The sequence below is a fragment of the Pholcus phalangioides genome, unplaced genomic scaffold (genome assembly GCF_987345545.1).
Source record: "Pholcus phalangioides strain wild (caught in Gottingen) unplaced genomic scaffold, Ppha-v1.0 ptg000022l_1, whole genome shotgun sequence".
Classification (NCBI taxonomy): domain Eukaryota; kingdom Metazoa; phylum Arthropoda; class Arachnida; order Araneae; family Pholcidae; genus Pholcus; species Pholcus phalangioides.
This window is the reverse complement of record NW_028301615.1, coordinates 22,069,314-22,094,000: the sequence shown is the minus strand read 5'-3', so window position 1 is coordinate 22,094,000 and position 24,687 is coordinate 22,069,314. Positions and strand designations below refer to the sequence as shown.

Below are 24,687 nucleotides of genomic sequence, written 5' to 3'. Positions count from 1 at the left end.
TATTGATGCTTCTGAAAAGTATTCAAAATCAACTGATATTATACTGATTCCATATGTAGTCCTTGTTTAAAACCTGAGTTGTACACCTATGATTGCAAAATTTGTCCAAGATATAGGGTACATAGTGGACATTTTATATTATAGGATTATAACCAATTCCATTCGAAACCATCCAATGGAGGGCGGATCCAGATCGACAGGTTTTATTGATATAGCTGTCAACTTTGTGTGCAGTACCGTGGGAGGGCTAACACCGGAGTAATGAAAATTTAAAAATATGAAATAATTAATATTTTTTAAAATTGAAACAAAAAATGTTAAAAGATTAATGTGTGCTAATTAAAAGAAAAAATAATCGTATTTCTTTAAAGAGTGTGAAGTGTGTTAAAGAATGAATAATATTTACTTAAATTAAAAATTGAAATGTATTGGTGAAATAGAAAAAGTATATGTTAATAAATAGGAGCAATATGCCTTAGAGCGCCCGGTATGTGCAGATTTCTCGATGTGTTGAATCGTGAATTTTTTCGAGCGTAAAAAGTCACCAAACATCATCACAACAAAACGCTCCAAAGGTAAATGAGTCATTGCCAGCAGCAGATCGCCTCCGAAGATCAATCACGTGATCTAGCATCACCAATAGGAGCCTCGGAAGGACACGCTCAATGGGAGGAGAATACCCAAGGAAGAGCGGTTTTTAGGGAAGTTGAGTAAGAGCGACAATGAAGAGAGGATGAGAAAGTTCAGGCGTGCTAATGGGGTTGCTGTAACACCCTCCCTTCTTTCGTGTGATTGAAAAGTAAATTCCTTGCCTGAATCTGATCAAATGCAATCGCAACCAAAGGCTGTCCACAATGGTGATCGACAACTCAGCGCTTAAGTATATGAAAGACTTTTGAAACTGTGATCTAACATCTGCCCAGTAATCAAACGCGTTAAAGACTTCCCACAATGCCACTTAACAAAAAGAGGAAGGAAATCATAGTCAACAACAGATAAGAATTATAAAGTTTTTTTTTGGGGGGCTTCACCCGGTAATTAATTTAAGAGTGAAGGTGCACTGGATCACTATGTTTTAATTTAAAAATTAGTTTAATTAATTTGTACTATTTCGTTTTTTTTTAAATTAATTTAATGTGAATTCAAAATTTTGTCAGGAAAAAAATTTTTTTTTTGATATCCAGCAGCAACATGAGATAACGTACAATTAAATTTCCTACTCTTAATTTTAATGGACTGACTCTTGGTCACTCAATGTGTTTTGAGTTTTGATAATGAATTAAGTTTCTTTTCACAGATTTCTCTTTCAGCTCCTTATCAGAGCCACCTAATTCGAACCTGGGTGTCAATGGACTAACATTTTATTGCACATTTGGAGCATGACATTAAGGGGTTTTTCACACAGATACAATATGAGGGATTTTTGAAAAACTATGTATAGATTTTGCATTAATAAAAGTAAATTTGTAGGGATTTTTCCCTTTACAAAAACGTGACACTGGGCAAGGAATCACCAGATAGTACCAAGTTGCCAATCAGTAGGAAAAATTAAGGAAATAGATATTTTCTGGATTTTATGCCAAGATGAATTCGGAGAGAAAAGTCATCTGGTCCCCACCGGGAATTGAACCCAGGACCATCTTGAATTCCTGGCAAACATGTTACCATCTACACCACTGAAGACACCCCCCCCCCCCCAAAGCAGATGTTTTGCATTGTTCTGCAATGAGCCCTCGACTGAGTGGGAACATTGTGCAGTAAAAATCTCCATAATAGTGTTTTTCACATTTTTTGTTAAAAATTTTCCAGATTGTTCTGCAGGAGCACTGATTGTTCTGCGACATACTGCACAGATTTTGGCATGTTCTGCTTTGGGGCTGGAGACATGACCCTGCCTTACTTATTTCATCTGCTATGGCATGTAGGAAAAATTGCCTGTTATTAGTATTCTCAAATCAAACCTCACCAATAAAAAAAAAAGTCGCCATCAGGTCCAAAATGGGACATATATGTCATCTCGACAATTTTGAAAGTCAAAAGGCCAAATTGATCCTGACTGTATGATGAATTTAGCCTTGTATAAATTTGTGACAATTTGTTAAAAAAAGAAGTCTGCTATTAAAAAAAATATGTTGAAAACTTGATTGCATCAAAACAACTTGCATATTTGAACCGCAAAAAAAAAAAAGATAAAAACATGTCCAGAAAAAAAATATTTTTGATCTCACCATCAGATATTAATGTAATTGCCTCTCGACTGCCTTTGTTATCAAACACATCCCAGATGCGAACTGTTCTATCCCAGGATGTACTGACCAATATGGCTGCAGATGGACAAAATGAAATGCTGCTAACAGGAGCTTCGTGGCCAGCAAGAACCTAAACATACATGCGTAAACAGGAAATTCATAAATTTGGCTGGAAAAGAAACACTATGGAAAAATATAAACTTTATATTTTCTGGAAAGTATGAAAAATAAAAAGCGTAAACCTCACCTCAACCAAACGACCAGTTTTCATTGCCCACACAAAAATTTCAAAATTTTCTGCTGAGCCAGCACAGACAATGTCACCACTGGGATCCACTGCAAGGCAAGAAAACTGTGTGGGTCTTGGTGATGTGAATGTTCTGAAATTCCGGTATCTGTAAAAATTATAGAGAGAATGAAAAAATTTTCAAGATATAAAAAACAAGGCAAAAAAAAAAAAATTATACCGCCTTATTAACTAGCTGGTTTGTTCGAAATAGTGCTACAAGAAAGTTGACAAATGACCATAGTAAATACAAAAAGTGATTTTTTTTTAAATTGTGACACATATCCAAATACCATTTAATTTTTTTCATGAAGTTAATGAAAAAGAAATTGTACCGAAACATATCAAAAGCTCTAACTGTCCCATCTAAGGATGCAGACAAAAACACTTTTCCCTGTTGGGTGAAAGCAACATCACTGATTGAACTTGAATGTTCATCTCTGGTAATAACGCAAAATCCTGTAGATGCATCCCATAGTTTCACCTACAAAACAGATTCATAAATACATATAATGTGAGCAAATATCAATCTACTTTTTTGCATAAAATATAAAATTAAAAAATTAAAATATGATATATTAACTTGTTGTATACACTTGTATAATTTTTTTTGTTCAAAAATTCATTTAGAAATTGGGTGGGGGGGGGGGGGGGGACTTGCAGAGAAACACTTTGATCAACTTTGTGGTTTTGTTGGTCCTTAAATGGGACGAAGGGTGGACTTATACAGAGGGGCAGTACTATCTACACTCATGCTTATTCTCATTCCATCCGAATTATAAGCATAGGTTCATAAGATTGACTGTAAGAATAACTCTGAAAACACTATCAAGGAATTATTCCTAATTTCGATCCTTAAGGTCACATGATGTGAAATATAGCAAAAAAAATTGTTTTCCACTCAGTGAAAGATGATTTTTCCCTCTGGCTGATTGACCGCTGACCAATCACCATCATGCTTGGGAACTCTACAACTAAACATACTGAATTTTTTGTTTAGCAAGGGTGGCAATGAGAATTCATTTTAAGGCGCTAGCAGATTTTTTTTTTCATATTCTTTATCTTGAAAATGGAAGGTGTTAGTGGAGATATATTGGCTAATATTTTATTTTACTTTTTTTTAAATGGGAAAGATGAAAAATGGAGGGAGCGTACAAGAATTATTTTTATAATTAAATATATATATATAGCATGGTAATTAACTCATCAAAGTTCTGTATAAGTCATATTTCAGTTCGTACGGAACTGCTAAATTCACATAGGAATTATATACATATTGTTTTCCCCATTGTCTCATGAAGAGTTTCATGGACTTGGGCAATTATTATTTTTATATATACATGGTGTCCTGTAAGTAAGTACTAATGTGGCCTTTATCTCATGAACTGTTCATCGTAGGGGTCAAATTGAAATTTAAAAAATGCTCAAAAGGTGTTCAAAAATTATCCTGTACCAGTTTTGAGAGTGGAAATAGGGTGTGTCACAGAACAAAAAAATTTAAATTCATATATGGTTCCCCTCCTCTAACTTCCAAACATAGTCTCTGTTGAGCTCAGCCTAACAATAAAGATTCTATGTTTTGAAGTGCAGTATTCGCTGAGATACCGTATATACTTGTGTATAAGCCTAGTTTTTTTGTGGAAAAATTCGTTCCTCAAGTGGGGGGGGGGGGGAGTCGGCTTATACTCTGGTCAGTTTTTGATGAGAAAATATTGCCCCCCAAAATCAGTAGTCATTTTTGTAGCAAAGTTCGAGAAACCAGCATTATTGGCAGCAAAAATGTAGCCGTTATTTCAATAGACATAAAAAGTGCCTTTGACAATCGATATGCCTCTATTATAGATAAGCTTCGCCAACTTCCGATATCTGTGCAACTTTTGAAAACAGTTGAAGATATACTCCAAAATAGAGAAGTACTAATGATTACAGCTAGAGAAGAGGTAAGGAAACATCAATACAAAGGCTGTCCCCAAGGCTCATGTTCTGGACCACTATTATGGAACCTTGTGGTTGACGAAATCCTGAAAGAGCCATGGCCAACAAATGTGAAAGAACAAGCATATGCAGACGACATTCTCCTGATAGTTTCATACCACACAGTGAAAGGCACTGCAAAAATAGCGATGGAAGCCTTATAAAAATTTCAACATGGTTGAGAAAACATTACTTGACAGTCACAGCAAAGAAAACAAAGTTTCTATGGATATCTTCACAAAAAACCTCTCACCATCATGAATGAATGAACGCCAGGGTCTCTGCCACCGGACTTATCCCGTTGCCGAGATTTCTTCGAGCCCAGCTTCGTGGCAGAGTCTGGAACAAAGTGAGTGCACCTAACAGTCTGAGTGTGTAGCTAGTGTTGTGTCTGATATTTCAGTGCTGCCATGTACACTTCAAATTGTGAATGAAGTGTACTGATTGAATATTTGTAACGTTGTAGGCCTGTTGCTCTCTGTGACGAGACTTTCTAATGGGGAGATCGGCTCGCATTCGCGCCTTGAAGTTGGGAACCACGGAAAACCAACTTCAGCCGATCACCACTGTGGGGTTCGAACCCGGATCCTCGCATCGCGAGTCCGTCACTATAACCACTCGACCACCACAGCGGCACCTCTCACCATCAGAATGCTTGGAAAATCTATAAAAAGAACAAATGTATTAAAATACCTCAACGTGTACACAGATTCTAGATTAACTTGGAGTATACACAAACCGCAAAAAATTAATAAGCTTCTTCTCCAGCTCCAAAACATTGGCGGAGTGAAATGGGGAATCAAATATTGACACCGACGAGTTCTCTATTGGACAATAGCAACACGAATAATGGCTTATGCAACACCTATTTGGTACGCAGGCGCAACCAACTCCATGCAACAGAAATTAGACTCAGCCCAACGTAATTTATTATATCACGGGAGCGTTCCACACAACATCAAATAGTGCACTATATGTCCTTACAGGTTGTCCGCCTTGAAGCCTATGGATGAATTATGAAGTACAAATGGGTCTATTGTTACGTCTACACCGACCAGCAAAGATTGGTGCATTAAACTTTGCTCCAGAAGAGTATCAGCGACGGGAAAAACAAATAACTATCCACCCATCGGAAGACCTGCATCAACACAAAGTATCTATCGGGAATAACCAGAACAAAGAAATAGGAGGCCAAAGAACTCACATATACACAGATGGCTCGAAAACTATCTCCGGAACAGCATTAGCATATGTAGTAGAGAAAGATCATAAGTTCATCGAGTGCTGGAGTAGTAAGCTAGAAAATGACAATAATATCTTTCAAGCTGAATTACTAGCGTTACACATGGCAACCATAAAAGTTCAAGAACTCCAACAAGCAACTATAATCTATAGCGATAGCCTTTCAAGTACATATGCAATACAGAACCCAATGACCATCCATGCTATAGCTAGGGATATTTGGCAGGTCCTCCACAAGAACCCACAAATTCGCATATCTTGGATCAAAGCGCATGTGGGTGAGTAGGCGAACGAAGAAGCAGATGCAATAGCCAAAGCAGCGACAATCAATGGCACACAATTAATTATTATTACCATCATATACAGCAAAACAAAGAGCAAGAAAAGAAATACTCAATCTATGGCAAACCCGATGCAATGATGCCAAAACTGGAAGAAGTGTCTACAAAATAGTACCAAAAGTTTCATACAACGCAAAAAAATTGGAGCAAAGAACTTGTATTTTTTACAACCAATGACAGACCTTTTCCAAATTACCTTCACCGCTTAAAAAAACGAGGAACAGATCATTGTCTTTGTGGTGAAATCGGCACTCCCATTCATTACTTGACAACATGTAAATTAACTGCACATGGCTGCGCCCGCTGCTAAAAATGCCACACTCTAGATCAGAGAGATTTTTAAAAACAAAAGTAGAATAAATAAAGTCAAGAAAATAATTAGATGGATGGAAGTCAACAAAGACAAAGTGATCCCACAAACGCAATATCAACCAATAACACAAGTACAAACTGCACCACCTCGCCGTTCAAAAAAATAAATTGCCAGAGGTATCCAGTCCGCGAGGACAATGAGTCGATATTGCCATATGGCAATGTGGCCTGGGTATCTTTCGGTTTGACGGCGTTATTGGTATGGGATATGTTCAAACCCCACAGAACCGATAATGTCATAGCCGAGGCTTAGAAATCGAAAACATCATTGGCTTTGATACCAGGTGGGCTAACGTTGATTGTACAGCATTTAGATGTGAGCATCAACAAACCTCTCAAAGACAATTTGAGGAATTTGTGGATCAAATGGATGAGTTCCGATGATAAATAAACTATAAAAAGTGGTGCCTTGAAGAAACCTGACATTGGCCTAGTGTGCCAATGGGTACATGAGGCGCAGAATTCTGTTTCCGTAGAAATTATCATCCGATCCTTCAAAAAGTGTTCATTAGCAATGCGATGGACAGAACTAAAGAATATATCCTCTTTGAAAGTGACAATGGCGATTCTTTCAGTCCAGATGAAGATAAAAATGGAGATGCCGCACCCTATGATGATCTGATGGATTATGATGAGCTTGGAGACTCAGAAGAAAAGAATTAAAAAGTTTGAATCATTTTCTATTGTAAATTTCTGTAAGCTATTCATTTTGCATGAAAATATAAGATTTTTTTTTTCTCTGAAATGCACAGATTTCTTGGGGTCGGCTTATACACATGTTTTCAATTTATTGCGGTTTTGGTGGTCCTGAAGTGGGGGAGTCAGCTTATACACGAGTATATACGGTATTTGAATTCAAAACTTGGAGAAAAGTTGGGAAAGAACAGCATAAGAAGTGGGTCCCCCCCCATCCATATCTTCCTCCAAATATTCAGAGAAAAGCTATGCTTGTTTTCAAAGTGTAATGCTGATAGCATGAAATTTACTGAAATTTCCCCTTTATCATTATATTGCCATAATCTGAGTAGATATGGATCTACTACTACTTAACCGAACATGTACATCGAACACATTCCTTTTCGAATTTCTAACGAATCGGCACATGCCGGAATGCGTGTTCTGAGTGTATGCTTGGCCCTAACGTATTTATGTTGTTGAGTTGCGCTTGTTTCGTGTTCATGCTGCCATCTGGCTTCCATTTTCTGAAGTAAGGATGGAAATGCTAGAATTTTCATGTTTTGTGAGCATCGTGTTGTAGGCCTGCCTGCTCTCTGCGGAGAGACTTTTTCAAATGGGAGATCAGCTCACATTCGTGCCTTGAAGCTGGAAAATCGCAGAAAACCAACTTCAGTCGACCACCACTGTGCCGTCAGCGGGGTTCGAACCTGGATCCTCGGGACGAGAATCCAGCACGATGCCCACACGACCGTACAGCGGCACAGATATGGATCAGATTCCTGATAATCATGAGTAGATAGTACAGTCCCAGGAGTATAAATAGTAGTTGTGTTCATTTTGGTGATGATACTTCAGTCAACATTCATTATGACCATGTGCTATAGCTGCCTTTCCGTTACAATAAGTCTCAAATGTTGTTATATAATGACTATTCTGTATATTTCCCTTCTGATATTTTAGCCACCCGATATAATGCCTGTTTTTGATGTCGCGGTGGGGGGTTGTTATAATGAGCATTGACTACACTATGATTCATCATGATAAACTGATAATCAGCTTTTTTGTAATGATCATCAACTGTCTGTGTAGCTCATCCCTTGATCTACATAGCCAGCTACCTTTTACAGATGTGGACCCTGACGAAGAAAGAATAACGCCATTTATAAAACTAAATGGGCAGAAACATCGAGCAAATAATATCAGAAAAATTAGCAATTTAAACAAAGAAAATAGAAAAGAACTGACATACCAATAATAAAAAAATAGGAAAAGGGGGGAAATTAAAAATCAGTCCTATCTGGCCCCAAAAAAAGGCCTATTTGCAGTTGCTCTATTCTTGATGTAAAATCTAGAGAGAGAACTTAATTCTAACAAAAATTTCACTATTGCTGCCAATAATGACCCTGCTGATCTGATGAGGGTAAATAAAAACAATATCAATTCATCAAAATTCTACCTTAGCTTAATAGGACTATATACTAAACAAGGATTTTTAAATCTGTGCTGTTGTGGTGGGTTAGTAAGATACGGAGTTGGCGATGGGAAGAGTTCAAGGTAATGGGTTCAAACCCAACCACCGGAAAGGTAGAGACTTTCTTTTAGTGCCGGACTCGTGATGCGAGGATCCGGGTTCGAACCCCACAGTGGTGGTCGGCTGAAGTTGGTTTTCTGTGGTTCCCAACTTCAAGGCGCAAATGCGAGCCGATCTCCCCGTTAAAAAGTCTCGCCACAGAGAGCAACAGTCCTACAACGGTTAATCATTCAACCATAACACTTCACTCATAGTTAGAAATACTGGGGGCAGATGGCAGCACTACACATAACAAGCATTACACCGAAACAAACTTTACGTCAGGTTGCACTACACGTACATTCCCGCATGTACCGATTCGTTGGGGGGTTCCGCGGGGGGGGGGGGTGCATGTGTGGTGTAGCAGTAGTAGGTTGGGCCTCCAAAAAATGGCTCGGGGATCCATGATGTTCTTAAGTCAGCCACCTCGTTGGGCAATTTGCCTGTTGTATTTGTATTTGTATTTGTATAATCCTCGCAGGCCCACAGAATGTCATAAAGTCTAAAAAAAAACCAAATAGGTAAGGTAAATTAAACAGGATGATTAAACCTATACAGATACAACAGTTTAATGAATAGTCTTATCGGCCATGAAAAAAGACATTCCCCCCCCCCCCTCCAGTAACAAAATACACATATGAAGATGATGATATCAGGAATGTGTTCATGATTGAAATTTCACACAATTCATATAGTATTCAGAAGAATGGAGATTAAAAAAATAAAGAAAAAGAGCAAAACATGCCTTTCCATCTTCTCCTCCGGTTAATAAATACATGCCATCGGGAGAATAACAAACACATCGCATGTTGTTGAAGTGTCCTTGCTGTTTCAATACAAATGATTCGCTCTGCCATTCCCACACAATCAGCTGGCCGACACCATAGCATCCCAAAGCTATCCAATCACCCATTGCATTGAAAGCAATGCCAGACACTGGTTGGCTTGAGATTCTGATATAACAGTCATCAAAAAACAATAAAAAATAAGCATAAAGATACTTGTAATATATATATATATATATATGTGTATACACAAAATGTTATAAAAATGCACTCATGGTAAATATCAACTGGTTGTCTGTGACGTACAGTAAAAATCCATTATAACAAATACGGCTTATAATAAGAATCTCACCATAACAAGTGATTTCAAATAGGTAATGTAAAAGGTACAAAAAATATTTGGTTATAGTGAGCTAAAAATTAGGAAGCATTTGCTATAACATCAAAAGAATTCTCAAAAAAATACTAGTTTTCCCTTCCTTCTCTTCAAGACTTGAACATAATGACTCTTATCATGGCAGAAGCTCCTCATAAAAATTACTCTAGCCCTTTCTCAATTGCCGGACCCTGATATTATTCATACCGGGCCGCGAGTGATTAGCAGTTTCATATTTCCTCATTCCTTTTCCTGTTGGTTGTGTGTTTGACCGGGCCTTTGACTCACAAAAATGAATGAAACCGGGCCGCAGGCTTGAAAAGGTTGAGAACCACTGCTCTAGGCTACTTCAAACAAAGAATAGACTCAGAAAAGTCAAATTGTTTTAACCTCTTCTTCCAATTTTTGGGCTCCCTTCCCCCCCCCCCCCCATTAATATGAATTATGTGATGATTTTATTCAGCTTTTATCTCTTCCAGTGACTAGAAGAATACGGGACCAGAACTTGCAGTTTAGAGCCGTTCCTGAATAACTGAAAAAAAAATTGTGCTTAAAAACATTTAAGATTGATGGGAAAATGTAGACAAGTCTATACAGCCATGAAAGCGAGCAGTGATATAATAATTGAGACTTTTAATTGTTCAATTGGTAGACTAAATCACTATAATAATATAAAATTCTATGCAAGAATATCTTATTAAATTAACTGCTGTAAGACAAAATATGGATATCATGACTAGAATTCTGTTCATTCATTATTAATATTAGAATGAAATAATCTTAGGCATTTTAATGCAGATAAAGTAGCAATTTTTTACAATTTTATAACCTGACAGAGCAAAAAAAAAAATTTGCTTATGTCAGCCGTATTATCTGTGTGTACTTACGATAGTGAATGAATTAGATTGCAATCTGGCATCTCGTGTAATAAGAATGATCCATTCGAAAAACCTGAGACCAACAAACGAGTCTTCTTGTGGTATGCACAAGACGTCAGTGCGACATATCCCTTTTCTTTGCTGAGCGAGTTCTTGATGTAGTGCCTATAAAAAATGGATGAAAATGGGAAAAAAAATTGGTTTTTAATTCTACAATTCTAATAGGAAAAAGTTTTTACAGAAATTCATTGTAGCATACAGAAATTAAATTTTTTGCTTCTATATTAACATATCCCAATAACAAGCCCATATGAAAGAAATATGGCAAAAAATATTCAATTCAATTATTCAAACATTTGGCAACACTGAGTATTTGAATTTACAATTAATTATCCGATTGTTCTTTGAGATTGTTTACAGTTCCTATTCAAAATATGTCAATAGCCAAATGTTTAAGCAATATGAGCACTCACCTATTAACTCTTTTATAATAAAATCTCTCTGATGTCTTCTTTTCCTCCACTTCCTTGGCAGCTACATTTTCAACCCCAAAAATAAATATACAGAAGATATGAGAAAATCTTATAATATTTTGCGACAAAAGGTCATGTAGTCTATTCTATGGAGTGTTTGAAAATAACTAAAGACTATGCTTTATTAGATTATGCACAATGATTCAGAACTCATGGGCAAAACTTTAAGGAGCATTAGAACACACATAAACCAGCAATTTTTGTTGTATAATTCATAGTCGTAACAAAAGGGAGGTCAACCGCTAGACAGCATTATCATTGAATGCATAAAGCACTGGTTTTGCCACTTATTGCCATTTCTTACATGGATGGCAGAAAAGATTGTTGGTTTTACAAATCAGAAAAAATCCAACATGCATTGCATGTAGTAGTACTGCAGATGGAAATGTGCTGGAAGACTGCACCAGGAGTGTTTTCAAACAAGATGCATATGCCTGATCATAAAATCTCAGAGGAATTGTACTGGTATCTATGTGAAATGGGCTTCTCGTAGCATTTTTTTTCTCTTCTCATGTTCTGTATCCTGCATGTTGCTGCTGCTTTCCATGGTGCATGTCTTATCAGAAAACACTGCCAGTGCAATCTTTGGGCTTCCAGAGCATTCTCGTGTGCAGAACTGTGCATGAAATGCATGTCTGTATTTTCCTGATTTGTGAAACCGCTCATCCCTTCTACAATCCATGCTAGAAATGATTAAGTGACAAAACCAGCACTTTTTTAATAACAGTGGCAAGCTTACAGCTTGCATTATGACTATACATTTCATGACCGAAATTGCTTGTCTAGATGTGTTCTAGCACTCACATTTTGCCCATGAGTTCCGAATGATCCTGTATATATAGCAAAAAGCACATTATTTAATCCTTTGCACTCGAGAGGTGACTCTCGATCACCACTTGGTTTGACACTATAATTCAAAGTGGTAATGATATTTATTTAGGTTTGGTTAATAACGCTTCACAAGTGTATTCAACAATACATGCGTATAAAACAACCGCCAATCTTAATTAATCTTAATAATAAATAAATAAAAAAATAAATAATAATAAAAATCTTGAATAAGTTTTTTAGATTTTTTTAAAGATTTGTTGTTATATATGGATGGGTCTTTGTGTTAGTTCAAACTCGACAGTCGTGGCCACAGGAATATTTTCAAAGTTACGGAGCCCAATAAGCATGGAATACAATGAAGGAATCAGTTCAAGTGAAGATGAGTATGATTTTTCGTTGATGAAGAATGAAATTACGTTTGTGCATAGATGCATTGACTACTTGACGATAGAAAGGAAGAAAGCAGTGATGAAGATAGCGAGGAAGTAAGAGGTGTAAGAAGGCAAAAAATCAGGATAATAGGTAGTGAATGTGAAAGCGACAGTGATTCCGCAGAAGAGACAGAAAATTCAAAATGGATAACATGCACAGAATCCGAAAAAATATCGCAAAGAATACAGTCAGCTGTAAGAAATTCACCAAATATGCGAAAAATCGCCTTGAGTTGCTGGTTTGCTAGAGCAAAAAAGGTCTCGAGTGCAAAGGGTTAATATCGTATCTATTACAGGCATTAAATAACTCATTTTCTTACTGTAAAAATATGTTTTGAGAAAAGTTCATAATGACAAAGAAAAAAAAAGTCATTACAACATACTTCTTGTTATAAGCAAGCAATAAGTATCTTTAACATCATTTGTTGACATTGCATTGCAAATTATATATGGTAAGATCCCCATTATATGCACACATGTTGATATCAAAATCTTTCACATTACTCAGGGTTGGAACAGAACGAGAGTAGAAAGTAATTGCCTTTGGCAGCAACAGTGAGGGAGTAGTGCATTTTAGGCAAAGCAAAAAACACTGTTATGAAATCAACTTTTACTGTGGAAGGAGTGGCAAAATTAATTTACCCCATCCCTTTCCCCCAACAAAAATGACTCCGAGTGGCAATAACGACCTGCTTTAACTAGCATTGTATGAATAATTTTCAACTCTTTTCTGCACGCACGCACACACACACACACACACACACACAAATGTTTTCATGATTTAGATTAATATTCAAATGTATTCTGCTATTGTTAATCCATAGCTGCCAACTTTTGAAAATGAAAATTCGGGAGATTTCGCGCAAACCCGTATTTAATGCTAAAACCACTCCCTAATAAATACAATAGGGATTTTTCCAAATAAAATAGGGATTTTCCAAACATAAAAGTTAAAATGTAGGGAATAAAATCCCTACTCAAAAACTGAAGTCAAATTAAAATAGGGATTTTACACACATGGAAGTTAAACCCTTGGGAATAAAATTCCTACGCAAAAAACAAGTGAAATTGGAGGCCAAAACTTCAATGATGTAAAAATAAATATTGTGTTCAATCAGAAACGCTGTGAACAAACATTCTGCGCGAATGATCCCAAAATCATCAGAAGATGAAGGAACACACCGTCAATTTTTGAAGAACACTGACTTTTTGAGACACTTGCTTGATGTTTTTTTTTTCTTTCCATGACCGATGTTTATGTCCGTAACACTACTTATACAAAAAGGAAAAGTCGGCCCTCTTCTGGAACGTTTGATGAAAGGAAATTCATCGGAATAAGTATCTTTAAAATTTATTAAATATATTTTTGCTTATCAGTAATCATGCTTTGTTATATCGCACGTACGTAACTTCAATAAAAGAAATTTTGATCACATGCGCGTCACTATAATCTTCAATTATTATCCAGGACTATTGGCTGCTAAGCCATTTCCCTGCACGATAAGACAAACAACTTTCTTGTTACCATCAGAGGGTTTGTAAAACTTTTCCCCATTTACGACGTGTGACGTCATTTCGAAAGGGAAAAAAAAGAGGCTTCATGCCCCACAAGAAATTCCTTAGGGATTGTTTTCATAAGCAGGGATTTTTTTTAATGAAGTAGAGAATTTTTAGGGACAATTAGGGATTTTTGTGATTTTCGTAAAAATTCGGGAGATTTAAGAACTTTTCGGGAGGTCGAGCGATGAAGCTAAAATTCGGGAGATTCCCGAAAAATTCGGGAGACTTGGCAGCTATGTTAATCTGTATTCTTATCAGGTTTCAAAATTTTGATGTATGGTCCTCCAACTGAAAGGTGAGACTTGGTTTCAGCATGTCACTAATTCACATCCTGACAGATGATTTCATTCTATTCTAGAAGGACAAGCCAAACATGAAAACTCAGTCACTGATGAGGAATACTCATTGTACAATCTTTTTACCTAAAATAATGGAATAAAATTGTCTGCCTTAACCTGACAAGTTGTAGCCAAGTCTCATTTTGTGATTGGAGGACTATAAACTCTATCCCCATTACAACCAACACAATAATTAATTTCAACATTGTAGTGAATCAAAGAAAACACTGAAATCGTCTCACACCTTCTTCCTCAACAACGACTTCATCTTCCACTTCTAAGACATTGGTTTCCTTTGGCTTCACAGAAGCTGTATTCTCTGGCACAAGCTCATCAATTTCCAGGCTGCATTCCCACACGCAAACTTGACCATTTCTGCTGACAGTATTGATCTATTTAGTTATGGAGCTACAAACTTAACATGATCTAGAAAACCTCAAAAGATATTACAGAATTTAATCGTTTTAAAGTACCGTATTTTAACGAGTATAAGGAACTCTTTTTTTGCCAAAAATTACGTCAAAAAAAAATATATAGCAGAGGTTTCTTATACATGGATATAGTATTATACATATATCTTTTCATATTTTTTCCAAACTTTCAGTCCAAAAAAATCAGAGGGTTTCTTATACAAGAGGTTTCTCTATACGTGTTAAAATATGGTAAATCATGTTTCTTATCAATTTTTTCAGTCATCTGCATACTCCCATGTGCTTTCATTTATTTTCGTCAGGAAAGAATTTGGTTGATTGCTTATGAGTATAGATCACCCCTGGTCTGTGAACCACAGGTTGAAAAATGCTGCCCTAGGGAATATGCAACTCCAGGGTGAAGAGTCCCCCCCCCCCCATTAATGTTACAAGAATTTTAGATCTATTGAAAAATGGTAAAAGGATACGTCAAGAGAATTATCTTCAAAGAAACAACCAACAACTGCATCTGTATGACTTCCCAGTGTATATACAAAAAAATTCTCAAATTTCTTCACCGCATAAATATTAGTTGTCATATCAGCACCACCAACAGCTAGGACACTAGGGAAAAAAGTTATAACTAGTGGTCATTACATAGGTGAAGAACAATCAAAATACCTGAAAACATTACAAAGAACAATATTACTTTTGTAGAAAAACTATTTTCAATAATCTGCCAAAAGAAAATCATAATGCAGAGTAAAAAAACAAGATTTGTAATTTTGAAGACAATTGCAGTAATTCATTCATTGTCTTTGTATCACTGTTATATTATGTACATTAGAAATAGTCCAAATATGGGAAGGCAAAAATCTCTCAGACTTGAGATGAAATCTCTAAGCCTGCTGGACCTATTTTTGGTGCTCCTGACCAACCCCCCTACCAATTTATCCTCTTCCCAACAAATTCCTTAAAAATATATATATAGAGTTTCGAAAAAACATAATTACTTTTTGATTAAGAGAGGTTTCACTGCATATACATTTGAGAAATTATTTTCATTTTACACATCGATTTGGTGGTGCGCTTAATCCTAGACTAGAGCTGCTGTAACAATTTGATATTCAAATCAGAATTTAAATCCAGAAATGAGCAGCTCAAAACCAATGGTGAGAGCAATAATCACGTGGCAACTTTGTAGAGATATTCAATTTTAATTTAGCGGAGCTTAAAAAGAATCAGGTAAAATAATTTCCTCTTCTGAAGATAGAGGAAGAGGCTGCCACACAGGAGATGCATGCTCCCCCCTCCTCTAGATAAACAAAAATATGGAAGTATTTTTAAATACTTTTGCTTAAAAATTAAGATGTAGAAAGAATACCTTTATATGCTATTTTAATCAATTTTTGTTAATTCAAACTTTTTTTTTTATAAGGCTGGCAACTCAAAATTTCTTCGGAAGAAATTCCTTGTGTCCCCTCCAAAGGTTGATCCTGCATACACCCCTGTTTAAAGATTGTTAAGTTTAAAGTTGAGGACATTCTGGCTGGTCTTCAACCAATAGCAAGCAAAGCAGAAAGTCAAGTTCTCTGTTATTTAGTTTTATGAAGAAGGTAGACACAATTTTACTGATTTAATATGAGGACATTATGCTAATATCTACTGTCTCTCATGTAAGGGGGAAATCTGCCATAGTTATCTATGGCACAGATCAACCCCTATGCAGTGTCGAAAAAAATTTGACATATAAAAGCATGGTACTCTGTGACACAATTCAATAAATGCCAATAAATTAATAATAATTAAGCACATAAGATACAATTTACTTTATTTTTTGAGAAAAGGTTGCAAAAAAAAAGCATGAAAGGCAGCACCTTCTTTTCGTAAACTCATAGAGCTGGAAATTTACTTTCAAAACTGTTGCTTATCTTCTGGAAAGCATGCACATACCTGGAATCAGAAGACCAGTCAATACATTGCGTCTTGTCATGAGTGAAAGTATACACTCTCTTCAGATGGAATGGATTGTAGTCTGTGAAAGAGCCAGGAGCATCATACAAAAACAACTTATTTTCTTTCGTGACAGCGAAGTACCTAAACGATACATGCAAACATTAATTGTGTCGATGCATAAAAAGTTCATAACAGAAATCTCCATGCATGGTAGAACTTTTCATATTTTGATATTGTCAGCAATGAAAAAATGTCTGACAGAGAGGTAATGAGTTTTTAAGTAGAAGAGTAAAAATTTGACCAGTCAGAAAACCAAAATACTGTATTTTACTTCATATTCAACATCACTTCCTTGTGGCCTCAGGAGAACCTTCAGGTTTTTCACACTACACGTGCTTGATTCCCTTGTTAACACGCAAGCTTCTGCTTTCTTTAGACACACACGATTTTTGAGGGATGCGGTGAGTTTTCTTGGCATAACATCAAATAGACCCATCCTTGCTTTATTAGACATATTAAACACACTATTTATACTTTGTATCGACCTCTATTTTATCAATAATGCAACACACCCATGAGTGACATCATGATGAATAGTCATTCTATTACGGATTCCCTCCCAGTTTTCTTTACCTCCAAAAGAAAACCAGGTTTCTTGGAATCAGCAAGAACTTTTCCTATTCACCATCATGATTTATTTTTGAGATAGGATGGAGAGAGGTTTTTAAAAAAAATGCTTTAAGCCCCAAAGGAGAATATGCTGAAAACTTCCATTCTTTCAAACCTTTCTTTTTATGGGCATCTTTTTCTCAGCCACCTCGTTGGGCGTTTTGCCTGTTGTGGCATTGTATTTGTATAAACCAAGCACAACTCAGGTCTATCACCATTTATGGGCGATTTACCACCTAGTGAGTTGTGCCGGAAGTGTAACTGTGTATGTACCTAACAGTCTGAGTGTGTATGTAGTGTTGTGTTTGATTTTTCAGTGCTTTTTTTTTTCAAGCAGGGCACAACTCAGGTCTATCGCCATGGGCAATTTACTACCTAGTGAGTTGTGCCGGAAGTGTAAGTATGTGTACCTAACAGTCTGAGTGCGTATCTAGTGTTGTGTATGATTTTTTAGTGCTGCCGTCTATATCTCAGAAGTGAAGTGAGTGAAGTGTAATGACTGAATATTTGTACTGTTTGTAGGACTGTTGCTCTCTGTGGCGAGACTTTTTAACTGGGAGATCGGCTCGCATTTGCGTCTTGAAGTTGGGAACCACAGGAAACCAACTTCAGCTGACCACCACTGTGGTGATGGTGGAGCTCGAACCCGGGTCCCCGCGATGCGAGTCCGTCACTTTGACCACTCGACCACCACAGCAGCAATTTTTCAGTGCTGCCATCTATATTTCAGAAGTGAAGTGAGTGATGTCTCATGATTGAATTACATTTGTACTGTTTGTAGGTCTGTTGCTCTCTTTGGCACGACTTTTTAAAGGGGAGATCGGCTCACATTCACGCCTTGAAGTTGGGAACCACAGAAAACAAACTTCAGCTGACCACCACTGTGGCAACAGTGGGGTTCGAACCCGGGACCTCGCGATGCAAGTTTGTCATTATGATCACTCGACCACCACAGCGGCTATGCTGAAAACTGCAACATATGTCACAGAACAATCAGTGCTGCTACAAAACAATCACGGGAAGAATTTTAGGAAAAGTGTACAAAACACTATATTATGGCAATATTTACCACAGAACATTTCCAAACAGCTGAGGGCTTGTTGCCAGAACAATACAAAACATTTTGCTTTAGGAGCTTTAAGACAGAGAGACGAAAATGCAAAGATTTAGTATGAAGAATATTTATCTTTTGAGACAGAGATTTTTTTTTTTTTGAGATAGAGCAGTTCTACTATATCAATAAGAATGATTCCCAAATGGTAGAGAACAAGATATTTCGGGCAGAAAATAATGTTGGAAATTAGATATTAAGACAGTGGTTTGCAAATGTTGTGTTACAGAATTTTGGGTTAAAGTATGTAAAGAATCTTAGAGCTGGGTGAATCTTATACAGGGTGATTGTAAACGACTTTAACAAAATAAGAGAGCTAGTATATTCATCAATATGAACAATATTTACAATTGAACCTAGGGTCACATTCCACTCAGTGTCAGAAAAGTATAATATAGGATCCTATGGGTTCACTTAAGCTGGGGGGGGGGGGGGGTGATGAGAATAAAGAAACAAAGTTTGAGAACTTCTGCCCTAGATGCCGTTGTAAATTTTGTTCACTTTAATAGGTGCCATCACTCTTCTCATCTTTTTAAATCAACACGTGCAACAGAAAATTCCATAGCATAAGAAAAATAGACTAAAATCAATTAAAAAATAACCTTACTTCCCATCTGGACTGAATTTCACATCTTCAACGGGCCTTTTGAAATGAAATTTGTGCACAACTGTCTTGCTGATCAAACTGCACAGTAATGCTTCACCCACTGCATGTGAGGGAGAAAGAGAAATTAATCATGATACCACATTAGTCATATTTTTATAAATTCTAAGTATACATAATAGCAATGTGAATGAAAGAGAGAAATTACATAAACCTTAAACAAACTGATTAACCTCACAACGTTTCAATTATTTTAAAAAAGAACCATACAGTAAATGCTTAATTTTTTTTGGAAATAAAAGAAAAATATCAAGGAAACACTTATTTTCTGGATACTATGCTGAGCTGAACTCGGAAAGAAAAGCCATCTTGTCTCCACCGGGATTCGAGCCCAGGCCTTCTTGCATACCAGGCAAGCATGCTACCATCTACATCACTGGGGACACGACCCAGCCTTCCTTATTTCATGCACTGTGGAGTGAGGCGCTGAAGTAGAGACATTAGTAACCTCTCTTAATTTCAGGAAAATATCTCTACTTCAGCGCCTCACACCACAGTGCGTGAAATAAGGAAGGCAGGGTCGTGTCTCCAGTGGTGTAGATGGTAACATGCTTGTCCGGTATGCAAGAGGGCCTGGGTTCGAGTTCCGGCGGAGACAAGATGACTTGCTGAGTTCACCTCAGCAAGGTATCCAGAAAATAAGTGTTTCCTCGATATCTTGGGCTGAGAAAAAGCCATCTATCTCTGTCTAAAAGGAAAATACTTTCTCAAAGATAAAAATAAAACATGTAGGAGCACCATATCTCTACACTAAGAGAGATTCTGTTAAGGATCAAGCTGGTTTCAGACTCATGAAGTCTTTAATTGTTCTTTACACAGTCAGACACATTTTTTTATAACGAATATGGATATTACTTATAAATTAGGCTTCATTTTGAAAATATTTATCATGCATTTAAATTAGGTTTCATTTTGCTTAAGCGCATCATTTTTCAAGCCCATTTGTGTATAATGAATAATTTTTGCTATTTTCCCCGATTTCATTACAAGCGGGTCCAACTGTACATTAGGAAGGTGTTTTACTAACATGGGCTAACCCCCTCCCCCGAATTTTCATGCGTAATGAAGTTTTTCCATGTCCCCTGAATTTTGCATAGCTTATCTACGCTATCTTGATTGCTTATAACAAATATTATTGCATTATTCATTATTTATATATATTTATATTTTATGTGTTAAATGTGTTTGTGTAATCACATTTCCCCCAACCCCCCCCCTTCCTATTTTGATGTTTTTTCATGATTTTTTGTTTTCAATCTCAAAAATCAGTACATAGTGACTATTTTACACTGTATGATAATTGAAATGTTATTGAATTAACTTCATTGTAACAACCAGTATGGGAACCTTGGTGTCTCCTTGGTGGTTTTCACTAATCTAATGTATTGTTATCATTCATCTAACATATTAATAAAAAAATTGAAATTGAAAATTGAAATACAGATTCCAGCGAAGTATGCCTAAAAAAATTTTTAATCGGTTTTCAAGCACAAATTGTGCCAAAAGTCTTTGCAATCTCATCTAAATTTTCTTACCAGCAAATTTACCTTTCTACTATGTGAAGTCACAATTAATATAATGATCTTCTTTCTTTCCCTGGAAAATTTTCTAGCAGGACGTTTTTGAGTACTATTCAATTGTCTTTGCTTCAATTTTTATTTTCTCTCTTGAAGCATATTTTACACGCAGAAAATCTTATTAGGAAGAGAAGATGAGGTTATTAATTCCCATTAGTGAAAATTTGCAAATCTTTAGCTAGATTCCGATGTGACTGAAGTAGTATTATCCAGTACAAATGAATTACAGAGAGTGTCAAGTGCAAAACACTACCCATTGCTTCAGAAATTGAAGGTATGCAGTTGATTGAAAGCCAAAGATGGATAGGGAAAAAAAGTGAGGCGTCAAAGAAATTCAGGATTCATAGCCATTTGCTATCCATGCTTGTTAAGAACAAAAAAGAATTGAAGAGAAAGTGTTTGGATGGTGAAGTGATAATCTTTGGGAGAAGAGATTCAAAGAAGAAACTTATACTGATGTGGAGCTTTTTTTTTAAATGATCCAAAAAAAATGACAAAAAATGTTTCAGTGACCAAGAAAGGTATTCCTTTTTAATTTTTGCTGGCTTATTGGGGAAAAAATTACTTTAATGTGTTCAATTAACGTCCACAGCGATATCGGGGGGAGGGGGGGGGAACTCTGATAAATATTTTAGATTATGCATTCAATTACTTAAGATTTTAATTCAATTCTTTAATTTTACTTATCATGTATTTAATATTTAAATTAGGCTTCATTTTGAAAATATTTATCATGCATTTAAATTAGGTTTCATTTTGCTTAAGCACATCATTTTTCAAGCCCATTCGTGTATAATGAATAACTTTTGCTATTTTCCCCCGATTTTATTACAAGCGGGTCCGACTGTACATTAGACAGGTGTTTTACTAACATGGGCTACCCCCTCCCCCAAATAATAAGTTAAAAAAAACATTTAAAATCAAAAATAAATGAAGAAAAAAAATTGCACAAATACCATCATTAACAGCTATCAATAAGCATCCATTTGGTGCTAAGGCAATCTTGGATATGTTAAATCGACTTTCTATGGGTAATGTCTCCGATTTGTTGCTGTAAAAAATAACAATAACTAAATTTGATGAAATAAAAATGAAAAAAACAAACAAACAATGAATTATATGATAAAAGTAATAAAGATCTGAAGCATCACCCCCTCCATAATGTGATTGCAAAAATGCTATGAAAATTCAAAGCCATTATATTTCACGCATTGAAATTACATTCAGGCTCTTGCCGGACTGGAATAATGAGCATTATATAACGAGGAAAAAAATAATTTTTTCTCTACAAATAAGAGAACATTATAAAGAATTATGCATACAAATATCAGAATAAGACAACTTTCTGGCCTAAAATAGATACAAAACGGGGTTTCAAACAGACCCTTCAGAAAATTATATCAAATCATATTGCAATAGGACTATCTGAAGAATATTGATGTTTCACAAGCGGCTCTTCATGCAAAATATATACAGTGCTGATCCCCATTTATAACGTTTTTCAAAAAACTGTCATGAAAAAACATTGTAAGCGGGAGAACAAGATTTATAAGTGAAATCTTGATGAGCATTAGTAATAGTTGGGACCAAGAAAATAAGTCATACTAAATGAGAAGACATTCTAATGTTACAAGCAGGATCTCCTATATATACACCGTATTCCTCGCATTAGCTGGCATGCTGTAAAAATCGGACGACCATAAATTTGGTACTCTTTGGTTACAACCGTACCACACATTTTAGACACCAAACTGGTGCATTTGGTTTGTTTCTTTCTGCATGCCTTGTTTAAAAGGAGGAAAAAGAACAAATTTAAGGACATTTCACCAAAAAAAGTATTCAACACTAAACTGGAGGTATATTACCCAAGAAAATTTGTCAAGACAAAAAATACCCCAAGTGGTACGGTTATAACGGAAGAATACCCTGGATTTTTTAAATGCTGTAGTCCATTTCCGCCATGCCAGAAAAAGTGAGGTAAGAATCACGATACATTCAGAAGATAGATATCAATCTATATTGAAATTTTTTCCATTTAGTTCCAGTGGTGTATTTACTAGAGGGGGAGCTTAGCTGGCTTGAACTACCCAGGAGGGCAAGTTCAAAAGGGTAGCAAATTTTAAGGAAGGAGTGGTCGAAATATTAATAGAATGGGGCAAAATTTGTGCAACCCTTAATGTATCTGCCCAGACAACTACGGACTAGGTAAGTGAGTAGCCAAAAAAGTGACCTAGAGAGTTTGCAAGAATGTGAGTGAGCAAAAGAGTGACTTACAGAGTGAGGAACCAGAGTATGTGCAAGTATTTGAATGGCCTGGAAAATGTGTAAATGATCAAAAGAGTGACCCATAAAGCAAGGAACCATGTCAGTGAGCAACTAAAAGAGTGATCCGGAGCAAGGCCATAGCACGGGGAGAGGATTTAGGAGTCTGGTCCCCTCCCAGAATGTGAGAAAATGACAGAAAAAAGGGCCAAATATAATTTCTTTATCACTTTGGTTCTCCCCGTCTGAACAAAATTTCTGGCTACAGGCCTGATCTGGAGAGTGTGAGTGACTAAAACAGTGTGCACAAGCATGTGAATGACTATAAGAGTGACTTAGAGTCAAAGGTGTACTTGCAGGAGTGAGGGGAGGCCAAGGGGGTTAAAACACAGGGGGGAGAATTCAAGGCAAGAGTGATCAAGAAAATTACACTAGGATGGGAGGAAGGTGGCAAAATTTGTGTAGCACGCAGGCGGCAAAACTAGGTACGCTCATACATACCTGCTGCCCAGGTGCAACAAAGCCTCATGTACGACACTGAAGACAACCCAGGCTGGTGGAGGAGGCTGACAGGGCTTTAACCCAGGCAACCCTGGCATGAGCCTGACTATTTTAGTACAAAAAGCACACATCATTTTTAACTGTGCAAAATATTTGTGACCATATGTCCCGCTTATCTAGAAACTGTCCTAAATTTTGGTCTAGCATTAATACACCATTCTCAAATTACACCAGGTAACTTGGTGCACATCATAGCTCTTATTGATGAGTCATCACTACTTTCATTTACCCTGTAAAGAAGAAGTATAATGGGGTGAATTTTTTAAGAAGTTTATTTCAAATTTGTTTCTGGTGCTCCAGAGCCAGACAAGTAAGAAGTCAAATTTTTCCTTTGCCTTTATTTGACTGTTCCAGATTAATTAGGCACCAAATTACGCACTCATCCTTGTAAAAGAATTATTCTTGTTTCTGGTATTAAGCCCCTCAGCTTGTCTATTCCCTCAAGTTTTCTCAACATCTTTCTCGTCAAAGTATGGCTCATTTGAGTTTGATGAGTGTAATGTCACTTGAATTTTTGCTATTTGAAATTTTCAAAAATTTAGGTGTCTAACTAAAGCCTATATAATCTACTGCATCCCTTGCAGCCTCGCTTAAGCCAGCCCTGGCTGTAATCACAACCATTTCATACATGGGCAAAGAAAGAAGAGAAAAAAAATAAAATACGAGCAAAAGCCAGGGTTATTTATTTATCACCCCTCAGTCAAAGCGAGTAGAATATTTAGATGTGTCTTCCAGAGTTTAGATACTTGAAAATTTTCTGGAATCCAACTCCTGGCATGCTTACCTCCTTCTCTGTTTCCCAGCATGCCATAGATAATGGGAGGAATACGGTATATAGTTATGCAGGGTGATGGGAAAATAAAATACATACTCTTTCAAATGGTAGAGTGTGATTCGATTACCCACAGGGCTAATCAGCGTGCTTCCGTCTCCAGTGAACAGAAGATTGCCCTTGTGGTAAACTGTGCCCAGCAAATTGGAAAACTGTGTGAATAAATAAATTCATTAGTTATGTATACGGAACAATGAATAT

General features: G+C 36.5%; 1 protein-coding gene across 1 annotated transcript in view; it reads right to left on the bottom strand.

Annotated features, from left to right (window-relative positions):
- Positions 1-24,687, bottom strand: part of LOC149070000 (periodic tryptophan protein 2 homolog) — a 32,513-nt gene that overhangs the window by 6,471 nt on the left and 1,355 nt on the right. Inside the window, exons 2-13 of the mRNA XM_089249769.1 lie at positions 24,526-24,638; positions 21,788-21,882; positions 19,198-19,297; positions 16,808-16,951; positions 15,343-15,478; positions 14,689-14,836; positions 11,225-11,285; positions 10,761-10,916; positions 9,458-9,665; positions 2,871-3,019; positions 2,497-2,644; positions 2,229-2,379 (exon numbers count right to left, since the gene is read on the bottom strand). Coding sequence (XP_089105895.1) covers positions 2,229-2,379; positions 2,497-2,644; positions 2,871-3,019; positions 9,458-9,665; positions 10,761-10,916; positions 11,225-11,285; positions 14,689-14,836; positions 15,343-15,478; positions 16,808-16,951; positions 19,198-19,297; positions 21,788-21,882; positions 24,526-24,638 — 1,609 coding nt within the window. The remainder of the gene's footprint in view (positions 1-2,228; positions 2,380-2,496; positions 2,645-2,870; positions 3,020-9,457; positions 9,666-10,760; positions 10,917-11,224; positions 11,286-14,688; positions 14,837-15,342; positions 15,479-16,807; positions 16,952-19,197; positions 19,298-21,787; positions 21,883-24,525; positions 24,639-24,687) is intronic.